Raw genomic sequence first — 17433 nt, forward strand, 5'->3', positions numbered from 1 at the left:
ATATATATATATACACTGTTTTTCACTAGTGGCCTTTGAAAATTAAACGGGTCAAAATAAAATAAAATAATAAATAAATAAATTGGGGGGAGGGGGTGTAAAAATTTGATTTTAAAAGAATTGTAGAAATTAAAATGGGGCCTTTTTAATTTTAAACTATTAATATATTAAATATTAAAAATAATTCTTCTAACTCTTGAGATGTAGAATTACTTATTAATTTTTCATGTTCAAGTTTTGTTAATATATTATTTTTAATAAATAATATAACCAATATGTTTTTATCTTTATTGTAAGATAAAAGATTGTAAGTAAGATTTAATTAGTTGCGTATCGAAATCAACGACACTCAATTGGAACTCATGCCACCGACCAACTAAAAAGCAAAAAATTAGAATTGATGAAAGAAAATAAAAGTAAAAATAAATATAAAAAAAAACAAAAGTGAATCATGCTTTACTTTGAATTTTTTAAGATTTTAGACATCCGGAGAAAATTAACATTAGTGTTATTTTATTATGTTTGTGTGTTTTAGTTTTCATTTTTAATAAGGATTGACTTTTTCACTTTTTCATTAGGATTAGGATTAGGTTTTCTTTTTCCAATTAGGATTATGTTTTCATTTTTTAATTAAGATTTGTTTTTCTTTTTCACGTTAAATTATGAGGTACCTATCCTATAAAAAGGCCTATAGTATTTGTTATCTTGACAATCAAGCTTTGAATTATCAATTAAATTTTAAAGTTTTTCAGAGTTATTTTTTTATTTACTTATTTGGGACAATTAGAGGTTTTCTCTTTTCTATTTATTATTTTTTCTCTTTTTGAATTCTCTTTTCTATCTTCAATTCATAGTTTCTACTGTTCTCATACATTGTTTCTGTAAATTTGGTCTTTCCACCAATCTATGACATCGAAGATAATTTATTGAAGGAGGTAAGTTTTGTGGTTGATGAAATAAAATTTATTGAATAAAATAATGACTACCATGTGTTTGATAAAAGTCCAAATAATAAAGGATTTCAGTTGAGTAGTGAAGAAATTAGTTATGTTGATTTCTTTGGGATTGAAAATTTTATATCAAGTTCTCCTAGTAGTAAGTTGGATGTTGGATGACAATTCTAATTTTTGTGGTCAAGAAATAATTGATAATTCTATGAAGACTTTTATGAAGCGTGAATTGGATTAAATAAATTAAAGATGTGAGAAGAATGATTTATTTTAAGTTGGTGTGAGAAAATTCATATCTATTATTCGGAATCAACTTGTAATGGGTTGCAACTTGTTTATCTTATGGTTTCAAGTTATTTTGGTATTGAGAAGTATGGAATAAAATGAATTGATTGAGGCAAATATGATCTGAACTCAAGGGAGAGTTCTTTCCAACCCGAAGAGACTGATGTGCGTGTGTTTTAGTTTTCAATTTTAATAAGGATCGACTCTTCCCCTTTTCCACTAGAATTATGTTTTCCTTTTCAAATTAGGATTTATTTTGGCAATCAAATTTTGAATTATCAATTAATTTTTAAATATTTAAGAGTTATTTATCTATTTACCTATTTGGAGCAATTATAGATTTTTTCTTCCATACTAGTTATTTTTTTTTTCTCTTCCTTTTCTACTTCAATTCATAGTTTTAGGTACTATTATACATTGTCGAAATAATCTTAGTTCTGTCCGGTGTCAAGATCTTACATCACCACCTTCTCTCAATTTTTATTTTTTTTTGTTTGAAGCCTTTTTATTTTTATCTTGTTTTTTTTTTGACAAATTTAATATAAAATGTTTTATGAGTGGCTTAATTGGCCTAGCCATGAGCCGGCCTGAATTTACTAGAACAGCCTCGAATACCTTTTTACCCATTGGCAAAGCGGTAAACATGCGCCACTGAACACCCTTTCCCGCTTTTCAACTTTTTCAGTTCCACGCCACCATCCCATGTTCTATCACTCACTAGGGCCACTCCCAGTCTCCCACCATCATTTCACAATCCGTTACTCCAAAACAAATAAAATAAACCAAAAAACAAATTAAAATTAAAAATAAAAATAAAAAATTACTCCATAAAAACTAATTAAAATAACAGTACGCTTTTAAGATTCTAAAAACGTTTTGTAATCTCCGAAATCCTCCTCTCTCTGAAAAAGCCGTCCAAACAAAACGCCACCCACAGACAAAGAGAGAGAGAGAGCGACGAGAAACCAATATAAACGTAACTGAATCTCATGGACTCCCACTCTCAGATCTTGAGCGAACTATAGCCATAGCGATAGCAATATCCATTTCTTTTCCCAAAGATCTCCTCCATTTCCCTCAAGATTCTCCCTCGTTCTTCCAACAATCTGCTAGCTCCATTCCGATCCCTTTCTCGTCCGTTATGGTTGAGTTTTCGCCGGAATCGAGCTCGGTTTTTTTCTGGCTCTTCCTCTGAGCGGTAGAGTTTCTTGTTCTTGATCTTCGAATTCTGCGATTTCCGGCGGGTTTCGGACCGTTTCTTGCCCGTTCTTTCTCCGGCATTCTCTTTTTCGGACTGTACCGAACGAGCTTCTCGCGGTTTTCGTCCGATTCTGGTGATTTTTACTTGCAGGAGTCGTTGTGAGAGTTTCTTTAGGATTTTCTGGCTTGAAGTTCGGTTGTGGATTCTGGTGAGGGAGAGATTGGTTGGGGTTTGTGAGGTTGGCAATGAAGGTAGTAACGGTGTAGTGGCTTTGTGGTAAATATGGACGATAGAGGAGGGTCATTTGTCGCTGTCCGGAGGATTTCGCAAGGTCTTGAGCGAGGCAACACCTGCCATTCAACTTCTGGTAAACTTTTCTTGTGTATCAATTCTTTTTGTTTTCTTACTGTCTCCAACTTTCTCTCTCTAGAAAGTTACTCTGGCCTGTTATTCTAATGTTTCTCTCTCTAGAATTCTCCCCCCTTTATATCTGAATTTTCTCTCTTTTTTTGTTTTTTGATTTGAGGTTTAGATCTGTGACTTGGAAGTGAGTCATTAGGGCATATCTCTGAGAATATGCGAAGTTCTAAACTGACTTCATGTCTTCTGCTATTCTAGATTGCTTTGGTGGGTGATTTTTTGAGATGGCCACAGGTTTTTATTATAATTCATTATTTTATGTGATTTTTTTTTTTATGTTGTTGTGTAAATTTAGTGTATGCGAACCTCGGGAGCGAGAATATGATTATAACACTTTTATATGTGATTGATTTTTCTAGAAAGTAATTGAACTTGATTTGTACGCTAGGTTCCTTCACATTATGCATTTTGTCCTATTGATACCTCTAAAATCGCAACAATGTGTCTGTGGAAAAACGGTAACTATAACAAACTCATTGATCCATCACTGTTGATGCCTTTTCGACTGAGACTAGACGTTGCTTCTCTGCATCTCCTACTGGCCGGGGGTTTTAATCTGTGCTCTGCACATGTAGTTTGTTTTTAGATTTTACATTGTGATGTGCTTTTATTTTGCGTTGATTTAGTAGTCACAAATTGATTATTCAGTTATTAATTGTATTTTTATACCTCATGCGAAGCCCCAAGTTCTGGAAGTGGCTTAAGATGAAATGTTTGGTACTTCCAATTTTGGTAGCGTTTGCTGGATATGACTGGTTAAGCACAGAACGCACGATGTTCTGCTCCCTATTTTTGGCTTAGCTAATTGTTAGGCAATACTTTGTCCACACTCTTGAGACTACCCAAAGTATTGCAGCTGAAAAAAAAAATGAAGATATTTCTAGATCTCTGGTTAATTCTAAAACTTTGCGGCTGAACATTTATAAATTTGATTTTCATTAGTTTGTGGTTTTATTTTGTTACAGCTGAAGTTGTGGCAGGATCAGCGGCATGGCTTGGTCGAGGCCTTTCTTGTGTGTGTGTACAGAGAAGAGAGAGTGATGCTCGTCCCTCATTTGATTTAACCCCTGCCCAGGTAAAGTTCTTGTGGTTGATGATGGTTTCATCTTATTTCTCTATCATTAATGTAACATATTAACCATTAAAGCTTGCTAACTTGTCTTCTCAAACAGACCTTGTGGTTTATAGTGATTAGCATTTGTTCCATGATAGTCTACGTAATTTCTTTCACTTTGGTGCCATCAGGAGGAATGCTTGCAGAGGCTACAGAGCCGTATAGATGTTGCCTATGATAGTTCAACCCCTGAGCATCAGGTACCCCCTCTTGCTGAATATTCCATTGACTTTCTGGAAGTAGATCCAATTTTCAATTAAATTGATTGAATATGCACGAGTGTAATTTGCGTGGCTTCCTAGATTCTTTCTTTTTTATATCCTTATGGTTTGTTTGTTTGTTTGTTAAATTTACATGACTCATCTGTACATTCACCCAAGTTTGTTAAAATCCACATGGCTTATCTGTACATCAAAGTATTGAATTGTGAAGGCTCTGATATTTATATGCCATCTCATTGTTTTAGGAAGCTTTAAGGGCTTTATGGAATGCTGCTTTTCCTGAAGAGGAACTCCGTGGTTTAATATCTGAGCAGTGGAAAGATATGGGTTGGCAAGGGAAAGATCCATCAACAGATTTTAGGTAGATAGTGTTTCATCTATCATCTCTATAGCACATTTGTTGCTAACTCTTGCTTTCATTTTTTAACCTTTCATGTTTCATTTCAATTTGAACTTTTATCTGGCAGAGGCGGCGGTTTCATATCATTGGAGAATTTGTTGTACTTCGCCAAGAATTTTCCGGTATAGCCTATTTCTTATCTTGTTCTCAGTTCCCCTTGTTTCTCATCTTGTTTTCTATCCAAATCCCACCCCCCCCCCCCCCCCCCCCCCCCCCCGTCCTTTTCCCCCCCTTCAATAACTTCCATTTTAGTTAGGTGTTTCCTTTTGGATACTCCCGATGTACTTGAGAGCACCTTATGCTTTTAATAAGATTGATTTATTACTTATCAAAAAACAAATATTTCAAATGCTGACAAATAGATGTTTGGATGTAAGAGAATGCTTCCGTTAGCAAGTTGTTAAAACGTCTGATTATATGAAATGGAGAGGCAGTTGTGAAGTTTTTGAGTGATGAGCTTTTTAACATTGGAATGAATGGAAGAACCACTGGCCATCTATTTGTTTTTGTTTTTTCATTTTATAACATTTTCTCTAGAAATATTGTTACTAGTGGTTAGATGCTTTTTTCTTTCTTGGTGCCTACAGCTTTATTTGATGGTTGTTATTGCATTTAATAGTAAGAACAATGTTTTCCCTGTTTGAATGAATGTTATGCATTATTAATAAGTTAATTTGTTGGAAAGTAATTTATGAGGCGGGGATATATTTAATGAATTAAAACTGGAAATTTCTTACTAGTTAATTTCTATCAGGAGTCCTTTTGACCAATTCCTGGACTGGAGTTTTCTTTTTAGTAATAATTTGAGGTTCAATGCATTGGAGGGGTTTTTCGAGTGGTAAGTCACTTGGCCCTAGTATCTCATGAAGCATCAGGTCTAAGATTTGACCCCCCATTGAGTGCAAACAATTCATTGAGCTATTCATGTTGGCGAAAGCCCGAGCTTTACCTGATCCGTGTGGAGGGGCTGCTTTGCACGATCTCCCAGGGATCTAGTAGAGGTGAAGCCCCTTCGCCTCGATACCTAGGTTATCAAAAAAAAAAAAAAAAAATGCATTGGAGGGGTTTAGTTTTTCTTGAACTACTTGCAATGTTTCATCTAACATGACTTTTTATATATCCTTATGGGACACACTCACATTCTAAATACATCCAAAGATGAAGGTCTTTTGCCCATCGGAACTTAACTTGTTTAATGGGAAACGCTCTCACACTCTCTAAACACAACCAAAGATGAAGTTTGAAAGCTGTTGAGGCATAAATTTGGAAATTTCTCGAGTCTATGAATGGTTAAAACAGAACCTTGATATGTTTGTGGGATCTCTCTTTCTCTCTCAGCACCCTCCAAACTTTGCCATGTCAACACCTTCCCCTCTTCCAGTCCAAAAGATAAAAGAAATTAAAAATAAAAAACCGTACCTTTCTCTCCCTACTCTCACCGTCTCTTCATTTACCAGAGAATTTGGGAAGTCCTACATTTAGTTGCTTCTTAAACAATTTATCCACAAAAAAAAAAAAAAAAAAGATAAAATAAAAAGGATAGATAACCGGAAAAGTAAAAAAAAAAATCACTGAAGAAAAGGAAGAACACTAAAAGGTGGAAGACTACAACTGAAGCCACTGGATTTTGGTGGTTTATTCCTTCTTGGGCTGTGTTTTAAGCTCATTTCAAAATCCGAAGAACAACCTGCTCACCTTCCTTGTGATATTCCACATGTCTCTTCTGTTGAATGTAAAGTATTTTGAAGGGCCCCAAATGGATTTCCTTCCCCAAGATAACAATATATCCTGCTTCCCTTAACAATGATACTGTGAAGTGTTATGTTGCCTCCTTAAGTTCCATATATTTGAAAGCACTACCTGATACAAGTCACCGAAGCAAATGATAGGAGTTTTTCCCTTACATGTATCTTGAGTATCCTTCCACCACAGAATCCCAATAGAAAGGTTATACTGGGTAAAACGTTATGTGTAAGGAATGCGGAGCAAACGTTATGAATGACCGGTAGTATGGACTATTCCATAATCTTTGGGTCATTGGACAAGTTTGTTTGTTTGTTTTTTTTTTTTTTTTTTCTGTTGTGGGGGCCTTGTACCAAATTGCTTCAGGTCTAAACCTGGTGCCTGTCTGAATACTCTGCAATGATGATTTTTTCTACCTTTTGCTCGTCATCCCTTGTTTATTTTTTGATGTTGACATCAGGATGTGGGCGGTTGATTCTGATAAGCTCCTTGGTAAGTGGGCAATAACTAGTAAGATATAAATTATTTCAACATACATCTGTTATACATATGAGACACTTCTGTGTGTAACGTTGCATGACATAGTAAGTGCAAATATTACCAGATGTATAATACCTGCATGTCTGTCTGATCAACTTGTTTTTATTTGTTTAAAGTTGGAGGCACTCTGCAAATTTATTTTTAAGTTTCTTCGAAGGAAAATTTTCAGGTGGTTTAAATATGGGCCTTATCAGAAGCAGCTTTTGTTTCTATTTTTTCTAATCCGAAAACTTATGAAACCTTTAAATGCAGAAATCCTTCCAGGATCTACTCCGAAAGCAGGAAGGTGATCGGTCAGTGTGGGAATACCCATTTGCTGTAGCTGGTGTGAACATCACATTCATGCTAATTCAAATGCTTGATCTGGAATCAGGTTAATAACTTTTCTTTTTAGATTTGTGTTCAGATTGTTAGAAGGATTATCTGCCTTTTTCTGAAAGGAATGACAAATTTTCAGGGGGCAGTGCACCATGCCCTGTGGAAATTCTCATTCTTTGATTAGTGAATACTTTTTAGTCCCTTATTCTTCCATTGCACTTTGGCATGTGTGCGTATTGTGGAGTGTATTTTAAGTCTACTTAAAATGATTCCGTCCTTTTTCTTTTTTCCTTATTTTTTTTTTTTTGGGGGGGGAAGTACCTCTGGCACACCCAAGGTATGCTTGGTTGCGTCTCTTCTGAACTTAAGAAATACTTGTGCCCTATACAGTATGCTGGTAGACGAAATTGCCAGATTTGAGAGTCAACCTTTAATGGTCTTCTGTGTCTTTCAAGTCAATTTGAATAGGAATTTGACGCTTTTCATCTCTTAACTGCGTGATTCAACTGTACAGTGAAACCAAGAACACTGGTGGGAGCAACATTTTTGAAGTTTCTTGCAGGTAATGTTGGACTGGTTTTTAGTTCACAACACCTGCATTGTTTTACGTTGTTCTCCCGGTTAATTATGCTTTTCTGCATGCATTGTGTATAGAATTTGCCGGGATGCTTGCTGATGTGAATGTTCAACATGATAATCTAATTCATTCATTGAATTTAACCTCTGTTTGCAGTCAAATATATATATCCTAAAACATCGTAATTGCTTTTTGCTGACAGAAAATGAATCAGCATTTGATCTTCTATATTGCATCACCTTCAAGCTAATGGATCATGAATGGCTTTCTATGCGTGCATCATACATGGATTTCAATGTATGTATTCTCTGACCAGAAAGAGATGCAGTGTTTATGAGCAGCAGAGTCTATTATATTAACCTTGATGATTTTGGTTTGGTCGTAATTTTTCTTGATAAATTGTGCTTCTCTTGTGTTGTGTTTCCTCACAGACGGTGATGAAATCGACTCGGCGTCAGCTGGAAAAAGAGCTTTTGCTTGAAGACATAACATGGTTGGAGGACCTGCCCTCATACAGCCTTCTTACACGATAGTAGAGCAGTTGCTAGAGTTTTAACAAGCCATTATGTGACAGCAAGATTGATGCAATCACTGGAGACACTTGGTTTTAGCTAGATAGTATTTGTATATGATGTGGTGCGCCTCGTTTTTAACACTGCTTGCTCCCAATACAGCGTGTTGCGATTTGATTTCTCAAAAAGAGGGTTTCTTGAGTTTGTAAGGCTGAGACAAGTGCAGAGAATAATTTCAATCAGCAGGTTTAAACCCTGCAAGTTAACCTTTTACGAAGGTGAAGCAGACCATGGCATTCTCTCACTCATTACTGCAAATTTTGGTTTGGTTTAAAGTCGTTTTTACTCGATAAGTGCTTATTATCTCAAGTTGGCCCCAAAATGCAAGGGAACTCAAGAATAGAGTTTGGTCTTTTCTTTTTGATAACTTCATAGTTTTCTCATTGAGATTGATTCAATAAAGGACGCCCTTTTCTGCTACTTCCCCTAACATTAGCAGAATCTGAAGGTGTCCTTACTCAGTGTTCTATGGTGAATTTTTGGTTTATTTTTGTTGGATATTTCTATGTTAAAGGTGCAATCATTCTTTTCAAGGCATGCAGCTCTCATACGCATGCATGTACGCCCATGTTCACAGCCTACTATTTGTGTCCAAACCACCAGGAATAACCTTCAAATTTCAAGAGGCTGAAATGCTTTACCAAATACAATCTAAACGGTGATTGGGGCATGAAAACTAGAGTGGTGAATAGCGTGTGAAATCTTCAGCCTAACAACCTCTTCCTTTCGTTTTGGCATGAGAGTTGGATGGAGATGTCCGAATTGCTAGGGAGTTCATAGGAATTTAAAGCCCAAACTCACTGTTAAAGCCAAAACTCACGCTTTCTACCGACCTTTTTTTTTTCTCTCGCTCTCTTTGCGTGTACGAAGCCTCGCGCCCTCTGCAAAAACAGACCTTTTTTTTTTTTTTTTTTTTAACGAAGCCTCTACTCCTCTGCCTAGAAATGGATCCATCCTCTCTACTCAGAACTGGAGCCGTTGATTTTGCCAAGGATCCCAAACATCTCGGCAGGACCGCAGGTATCCCATTCTCACTCTCCATCTCAAAAGAAACTCTCTCTATGTATATTTGATTTGGGTTTATTGATTGGGAGGTTTTGTTGTAAAATTGTGGGTTTGTAAGTGATTTCTGATGTAATCCAGAGTATGATTTTGTAGAACGTGCAGTCTGCATTTTGGCATGATAGTGAGAATGGCATGAGAAAGACTTTATTACTGATTTGCAGTTATGATAATGCAGCAACTCTGAGAATGTTTGTAGCCCATGAGAATAAGTGTAGATTAAATGTACAACTATGAGAATGCTTGAGTAGCTGTAATGTTTAAAACGTTGGTATTTTTTTTTTTTTTTTTTTTTTTTTTTTTTTTTTTTTTTGTCGTATGAGTCTTAACGCTAAAAAATATTTTCAGAATTATTTTTTTATTTTTATTTTTTTTAAAAAAAATAATTTTATTGAAAATATTTTTCGTCGAAACAAACGAAATACAGAAATATACATGTATCTAGGATGTAGTATAATGGTTGTACATGTCCAATTCTTAGTTTCATTAATTGTATTTGGGAATCAATATATGGATTTTAATAATGGTTGTACGAAACCTATGTTTGTATGAAACAACCTCTGATTCTGGAAACATCTGTTTGGAAGAAACAACCGAAAGGAGTGGATTTTGTAAAAAAATAATTATTTCATTGGGCATTTTAGTACATTTTTTTGTTCTTTAAAAGGGAAATACATCCCAACGACCAGAGACGGAGCCCGAAACTCTTATGGGCAAGGGTTAGGGGCCAAAAAATTTTGTTGATAAGGTCTAGTAGGCTAATTTTTTTTTCCTTCTAATTTTTTTTTTACCTTTTTTATTTTATTTTATTTTTGTTGGAATTGAGCGGAGACCATGGCCCTTGCCGGCCCCCTAATTCCGTCCCTACCAATAAGTAGGTTCTGTAAAAAATAATTATAGGATTGAGCATACTAGGATAGTTTTTTTATTCTTTCCAGCAAAAATACATCTCTTTCATAACAAAAATTATTTCTTTCATGCAATACTATTTCAAAAAGAAAAATTTTTTGCTTTCAAAAACATTAAAAACTTCTGAACTAATAAAAACAATACACAAAACAAAAACTAACCTATCTGGGAGCTTTGGACGGCCTCTTTATCTGGAAACAGAGGGTTGGATACCCATTGGTGCAAATTCGATGCCATTTTTGCTTGTGTTCGTTCACCTTGATTATGGCCCAAATGAGCAGAGAATTTGAGATGTTTCAGTTTTTGGTTTCTCGCGACAGCATAAGCAAAGAGATATTTCCCACAAACAAAGTGGAAAAAAAGAAAAGAAAAAAGAAGGCTCTTTGGTTGTGTAACGGGGTGAAGTGACGGAGAAGTCACAAAAATTCTATCAAACAACAAGACGTGGATAGACAGCGTGAGTTTAGGATTTAAATTCATACGTTTGCATCCCAGCTGTAGACTTTTTCATAGCAGATAGGTTTTAGCCCCCGACAAACCTGCTGAGGCAGGTAAGCTCAAGCTTCTTATGGACTCACATTTTCTGTTCAAATTATTAACAATTTAGACAAAAAAATAAAATAAAATTGGAGATCCGGATCCGGAGTGTCACTCAGATTGTCATGCTGACGCAGTTTCACCAACATATCCAAGGTGCCTGTAAACCATGCATAATACAGGGCCTCCACCACTCTTCGCCTAAACAATCAAGACGAGCCATGAGTACATGCCCACCATATCACATCGTGTCGAACAACTTTGTAAATTCATCCAATTGGTTTCATATCCCACAAACATAAAAGCATCCTTTCGAGATATAGACATAATGCAACTGAAGTTTGTTTATTCGAAAGGGATTTTCTCCCGATACCAATAACAGCAGGAACCCTGGATATCGACGACTCATGCAAACCCACGTTCAAATAACTAATGGTGTGTTTGGTTCGTAGTGATATTCAATATTCGAACCGGGTTTTTACATTAAATAAGCAGATCTAAAGTTTCAAGGAAACAGACATAACAAGCTAAGCCAAAACTTCATAACTAGATCAAATAGTAGTCATAACAATACTCGGAGCGAGGAGGATGCCGGGCATCAAACAACTCAATCAAGCATTTACTCGTAGATCCAGGAGTGGAGGCTGCTCTCCCAGCTAACAGGCGCTTCAGGGAACCACAGTGCAATTTCTTTCCTTGCACTCTCAACTGAATCACTTCCGTGAATGACATTCCTGCAAAAAGTAACTTCAGCATCAGATATTTTCCAATCTCATGTATCACAAATCCAAGGTTACAATTAATTTCATCGCTTCAAACAAGTCCTCCAGAAGATTTTCAAAAGAAGAAAGCCAAGCATTTTTACATATGATGATACCCATGTTGAGAAAATCTGTTAAACCCCGAACCAAACCAATTGATAAATGCACAAAAACAACACTAAGCCATTTATGCCTACATGATATGGCTATAACTTACAACAAAATTACAAAGAGATTATGGTACCAAGATCGCCGAATACTACAAGCAAAAGAAACCAACCCTGGTATTCTACAATGTCAATCAGTAAAAGGAAAAATTATGTTACCTGCCAATTTCAACTGCAAAATCACCACGAATGGTTCCAGGGGCAGAGTCCGAGGGGTTTGTGGCTCCAATAATCTTTCGACCAGTTGTCACAACATTCTTACCCTCCCAAACGGTAGCAACAACAGGACCAGATATAATGTAGTCAACCAACCCACTGAAAAAGGGCTTTGCAGACAGGTCGGCGTAGTGCCTCTCAGCAAAAGAACGGTCCACAGTTATGAGCTTCAAACCTAAACACAAGTCACACTTACTCAATAAAGACCAAGGAAGGTTTCTAATATTCACCAGCTAGTTTTAAGTCATACTCAGTCAGAGTAGGTCATAATGTTAAGCAAAATTTCTTGAAAATATTTTTATAAACTTCGGAAGAATAAGCCATCTAAATATTCCTTTACCCATAACGGAGAGTCTGTACTCGTTTAGAAACTGATTTTTTTATGTTTTAGTTTTCCCTTTACTTAAAAATAAGACAGAAAATTTGGAAATTCCGATGAAAATTCATCCAGAAACATGAGTATTTATGATTGAACTTTCTAGGAGTAGGTACATGATATAGCTTGCATTTCAAGTTAAAATTGGGGTATAATATTTCCTAAACAAATCATATATTGGAAACCATTACACATGTTGCAGCCAACCCATAACTATCGCAGCTCATGTTATAAGGATCAACTGTTAAAATGAAATTACCTTTCAAATAGAAGCCCTTCTTCTCAAATCTGCTAATGATCTCACCAACCTGAAACACAGATTAAATGCTTTAGAAAATTGAACCCTGTCGCTGTTACCAGCAATTGCAAGCTGAAAATGAAATATAAACATCCAAATAATAATTTACAATCTTGGTTTCCAACAGATAAAAGTTGCCAACTTAATTAAGCAAAACTAGTTGTACGATGGACTAATCTGATTACGTTTTCTGTCATTTTCCTCCCGTTTCTCATCAACCAAACACTTAGATCTATAAACACTACCTCGCATAACAGACGAAGACCAACAAACCCAATTCAGATTCAATCGAAAACTTGCAAGTTCTGGTCTCAGAAATATAGGAAAAAGAAAAAACCCAAAACTTTCCTTTCCTACAATTTCGATTCAGCCAAACACAAGATCCATACACAGTAAAAAAAAAAAATTTACGCTTTCAAATAAAAACGAAAAAGCCCACGTACCAAGCCTCTCTGGACGCCATCGGGCTTGATCATGATGAAGGTCTGCTCCATCGTTTTCTCTGTGAAGTATTTTTGTGTTAAACCTCTGAAGATAAGTGAGAGCGTGACTTTATGATTTGAGAGAAAGAGTAGTGGTATTTATAGATATATATATGGCTGAAAAGAAAACCCTAGCCCGGCCCCTAATTGCAAGAGAATATTCGCTTGAGAACCGTTTGTTTTTCTTCCATTTCTTCAAAATTTATTTTCATTACTTAGATTCAGACCCTTTGCCCTTTGGAAGCGTATTAGATGCTTTGAAAATTTTGTGCGGTTTAAATTTAATTAAGTATTTTTCTTTAATTTAAAACAATAAAAGGAAATAAAATATGTTTTGAAAAAAGAATAAAGTATGTAATTTTTATCTCCAGTCGTAACTAAATTTGTCCAGAATGATTTAGTTGGTATATAACGTAATAATTATGAATTACATAAACCAGTTTTCACACAGTGAGTTTGGATCATCATATTTTATTGACATTTGGATCGGCATGCTGCATGCAACAACAAAAAATTAAATTAAATCAAATACCTCGCCAAATATCTTATTATTTTCAACAAAAAAAAATTAAAAGTATATATATTTTATCAAATTATCATGCAATTTGTAATGTTCTCTCTTCCAAACTAAAAATTGCATCAATATATCTCTTCCAACTAAAAAATTTTAGATTTTTTTTTTTTTTTTTTTTGAAAAAATAAAGTTTTAAGATTTTTTCTTAGTAGGGGTATTTTTGTCATTAAGGGTATATTGCAATTTTTTTTATAGCTTGGAATGGACGTTAATGCAATTTTTAGTTTGGAGAGACATTACAAACAATGGAGCAGTATATATATGTACTATTCTAAAAAGATATATATATAATTTTTTTTTGAAGGAATAAAAAATAAATGGTTGTAGTCGATGGCCAAACCATTTAATCCGTAATCTCAACAATATTTTATGGCCAAAATAACTATACGGTTTTTATCTCCGGTTGTTATCCAAATATATTAGTGTTTTCTTCATCTATCGACCCGTTATTCTTTTTCCAAACACACATTTTATTTCCTTTTATTGTTTTAAGTTAAAAAATAATTGGTTAAATATAGGCTAAACAAATGCTGATAGCATGTATGCGGCAGTTAAAACTACTGCATATAAGCCACATCCCTTACCCTTTGGGAACATTGGATGGGTCCAATACCTGCCTTTTTACTTATGACAAGTGACAACAAAATAAAAACCGATGGCTGAAAAAGAAAAAGGTCGTTGCTGTTGGTGGGTGAACCATATCCTTTGCATGGTTTGGCTAGTCAAAAATGGTGGTTTGACTACCTTTGAGGGTTCAATTTAGAGGGACTAACCCATTTCCTTGGCCAAAAGGTGGGTCGGGGTGGCACGACCACTTTCAATGAGAAATGGGGTGGTTATTATCACTACTGATGGGTTGAAACTTAGGAGTGACCGTAATCTCAACTATAGTAGAATTGTCGTTTGGAATGGCCAAATCATTTTCTTAATAATAAAGATGGTTTTACTACCCAACCATTTAAAGCAATAATTTAGCCACCCCAACAGACCCGGAAAGGCCACGTTTTTCATTTTTTTTTTCTCATTCCTTTTGCATTGTTGTTGGACCGTTGATTTTAAATTAACAGTCTTAATTCACTTTGTTCTATCAAGATATTTTTTAAAAATAAATAAATTTAGCAGCTTTCTCACAGTGATAGAACACATGGCCAATTTCCCAAGTATTTTTTTAAAGAAAATTGAACTAAACATTAAGAATAATTTAAAAAATTATTTTCTTTTCTGAACGAAAGTATTTTTTTTTTCAAAAGAATGGTAGTTTTGTCTTTTGAAGGATGAGTACCGAAAAAATATATATTTTTAATTTTAATGATGAGGAAGAATATTCAAGGTTTCATCTCGATTATTTTAGCCTTATTATTCATATATTTTATTTCTCTCAAAAAGTTGGGTGCTTTCTAATAAGTTATAATGATAATCTAAAAGACTAAGTAAAGTTGGGATAACCCAATTAGTGGTAGTCCAAATGGCACCACATCCTCCTTAAAAACATAATATTCTAATTTAAAGTAAAGCAGATGGAATGGCATAACATACTTTTTTGTTAAATCCTTTATATATATGTTTGTTTATACAAGGACAATTAGTCTCTTAACAAGTGCTACATTCTTCAGCAATGGGGTTGAAATGATCAAGTGCCATACATATTCTATAAATATTTTATTTAGTTGATGTGGTAAAGTTTAGTAGTAATTGATTTTATTTTTTATTTTCTAACAAAGGCGGATCCAATAACTACTACTACACTTTATCACATTAACTTTATAAGATATATTTGTGGGATATTTATGTGGTATGTATCATTTTTCTCTATACCACAATTCATTTAGAATATGGGCCTATTTGTTATTTTAGGAACACCTTATGAAATAATGATTTTTTATAATTAGGTCAGCGGAAATAAGTAGGCTCTACAACTCATCTCTCATAGATTATGTTATTAAGAAAGTCTAATAAAAGAAAATCTCAATCCAGCCTTATGACCGTAAGATCTTTGTTGCATGTAATCATTTCGGGGTAGTTAAACTCAGAAAATTACTATAATAAAGAAGAGCAATAATACATGCACAAGGAAACTTACGAACCCCTTTTGTAACTACTACACTTTGTACGATAATGAGCTCTCTACTTGCCTTATAGCTTGCAAATCTTCTTTGAGTGTCTTTCCTCGTCGATCCATCTGTAGACTCTTTACGGTTGAATGATATGTATGGTATGGCTTAAAATCAAAAACAAAATTACAACTTCAAGAGAGGGATAGCTCAATGTTTTTTTTTCCACGTCCTCTCTTGGAACAACAATGGTGAAGCAAGAAAGACTTCGAGAAAACATCGATGGATCTCAACCAATACCCTCTTGCATCACAATGGAGAAGCAAGAACTCCTCTTAAGAGGCTCTTTACTCTCAATTTCATGCTTGGTCGTCCAAATTAGCAAAGGGGGCATCCTATTTTATTTTATAGGAAGGGAAAGGGTAAAGTGAAAGAGGCTTAAAAGTTGTGAGGGAATACAAATCAATCAAGGTATTTTGCCCGTAAGTTTTGAAACTCAGATTGGCGCAAACGCAACAGCGTTGGAAAGCTCATCCCTATATCTAAAACTTTGTGTATAACAACATTGTTCCACTTTGAACATTTGCTATGTCAAAAATGGCTGGCAAGATTTTACAGATGTGTTGCGACATCATGACGAAAAATTATCCTATCGTAACGACCAGAACCTAAACCTCACTGCCTTAGAACGTCAAAATGATGTCATGATGCCTATTTGACGTCCATAAACAGTCTAGGGATGTTAGAACTATGGCCCGTTTAAAATTCACTTTTTCCTCCACTTTCCTTATTTTCACTTCTTCTAAAAAAAACATCAATTTCAATACTTTTTTCACTTTTTATATCACATCAACACTTTTTTATTATTTTTAAAATAAAAAATTAACTACAATATAACTTTTTTACTTTTTTTTAAGAGTAAGGTTAAGAGATTTTCAAACGGGGCATATGTCATGGCGTCCAAATGATGTTCAGAAATATCCTAAATGATGTCACAACTTCCAAATGACCCCTAGGCGATGTCCAGGTGCCGGATCTCTTTGGAACACAAAAAGTCTTCAAACAAGGGACATTATCGCTTCAATTTGACATCTATTTGATGATGTCAACAATAGCTTATTTGAAATTTAATGTCATGACGGGCTTTTGTTGTTGGAAGGCAAAGGCTTCATGGGACTTACTGTCATGACGCCTCTCTAACAGCTATGTGACCGGGGGTAGGAAGGCAAAAACCTTTGACCTTATCACTTAAAAATATGACCTTATTACAAATTTTCATGCCTAAGTCTATGAGGGTTGTTAGTCTTGGGGAATCCATTATATTTTGTACATCTTATTCAGGTAGTTTGAAAGTAGGGTCTTACAGAAGAGGATTTAGAAAGGGACATGCAAAGATTTGAGATTCAACATGGAATTGGGAGATGGGCATACCATCTGCACCATATTTATGCCAAATTATAAGGAGTTTGTGTCTCTCATGGCTTTCATATCCCTTTGCTTACATTCCATGCTATATTTGTTGAGAAACTGATGCAAGAGAAACCAATATTGCAATGATAGCAAAATTGAAGAAATTGAGCTGAAGAAGAGACGAAATAAGGGGAGAGAAACGTGAAAGCCCCAAAGAAGGGGAGGGAGAAACTTGAAACAAAGGGGGAC

At 35.0% G+C, this 17433-nt stretch overlaps 2 protein-coding genes across 4 annotated transcripts; one reads left to right on the top strand and one right to left on the bottom strand.

Annotated features, from left to right (window-relative positions):
- The first annotated feature begins 2104 nt into the window (after positions 1 to 2104).
- LOC133880111 (uncharacterized) lies at positions 2105 to 8634 on the top strand. 3 transcript variants are annotated; one of them, XM_062318991.1, is made up of 9 exons: positions 2105 to 2803; positions 3822 to 3931; positions 4102 to 4170; positions 4437 to 4552; positions 4659 to 4713; positions 7127 to 7247; positions 7707 to 7754; positions 7972 to 8066; positions 8201 to 8634. In XM_062318991.1, exons 1-9 carry the CDS (start codon positions 2719 to 2721, stop codon positions 8300 to 8302), a joined length of 801 nt encoding a protein of 266 aa, XP_062174975.1. In that variant the 5' UTR covers positions 2105 to 2718; the 3' UTR covers positions 8303 to 8634. The 3 variants fall into 3 exon arrangements, with proteins under 3 accessions (XP_062174975.1, XP_062174976.1, XP_062174977.1); XM_062318992.1 differs by lacking the exon at positions 2105 to 2803 and adding an exon at positions 2858 to 3063; XM_062318993.1 differs by lacking the exon at positions 2105 to 2803 and adding an exon at positions 2859 to 3090.
- A 2711-nt stretch (positions 8635 to 11345) lies between these two features.
- LOC133879713 (nucleoside diphosphate kinase 1) lies at positions 11346 to 13266 on the bottom strand. The gene is made up of 4 exons (XM_062318413.1): positions 13111 to 13266; positions 12629 to 12677; positions 11937 to 12168; positions 11346 to 11583 (listed from the first exon to the last, which is right to left on the bottom strand). The coding sequence occupies exons 1-4, from the start codon at positions 13159 to 13161 to the stop codon at positions 11469 to 11471; spliced, it is 447 nt and encodes a 148-aa protein (XP_062174397.1). The 5' UTR covers positions 13162 to 13266; the 3' UTR covers positions 11346 to 11468.
- Between the last annotated feature and the right edge of the window lie 4167 nt (positions 13267 to 17433).

This window comes from Alnus glutinosa, chromosome 10 (genome assembly GCF_958979055.1).
Source record: "Alnus glutinosa chromosome 10, dhAlnGlut1.1, whole genome shotgun sequence".
NCBI classification, from domain to species: domain Eukaryota; kingdom Viridiplantae; phylum Streptophyta; class Magnoliopsida; order Fagales; family Betulaceae; genus Alnus; species Alnus glutinosa.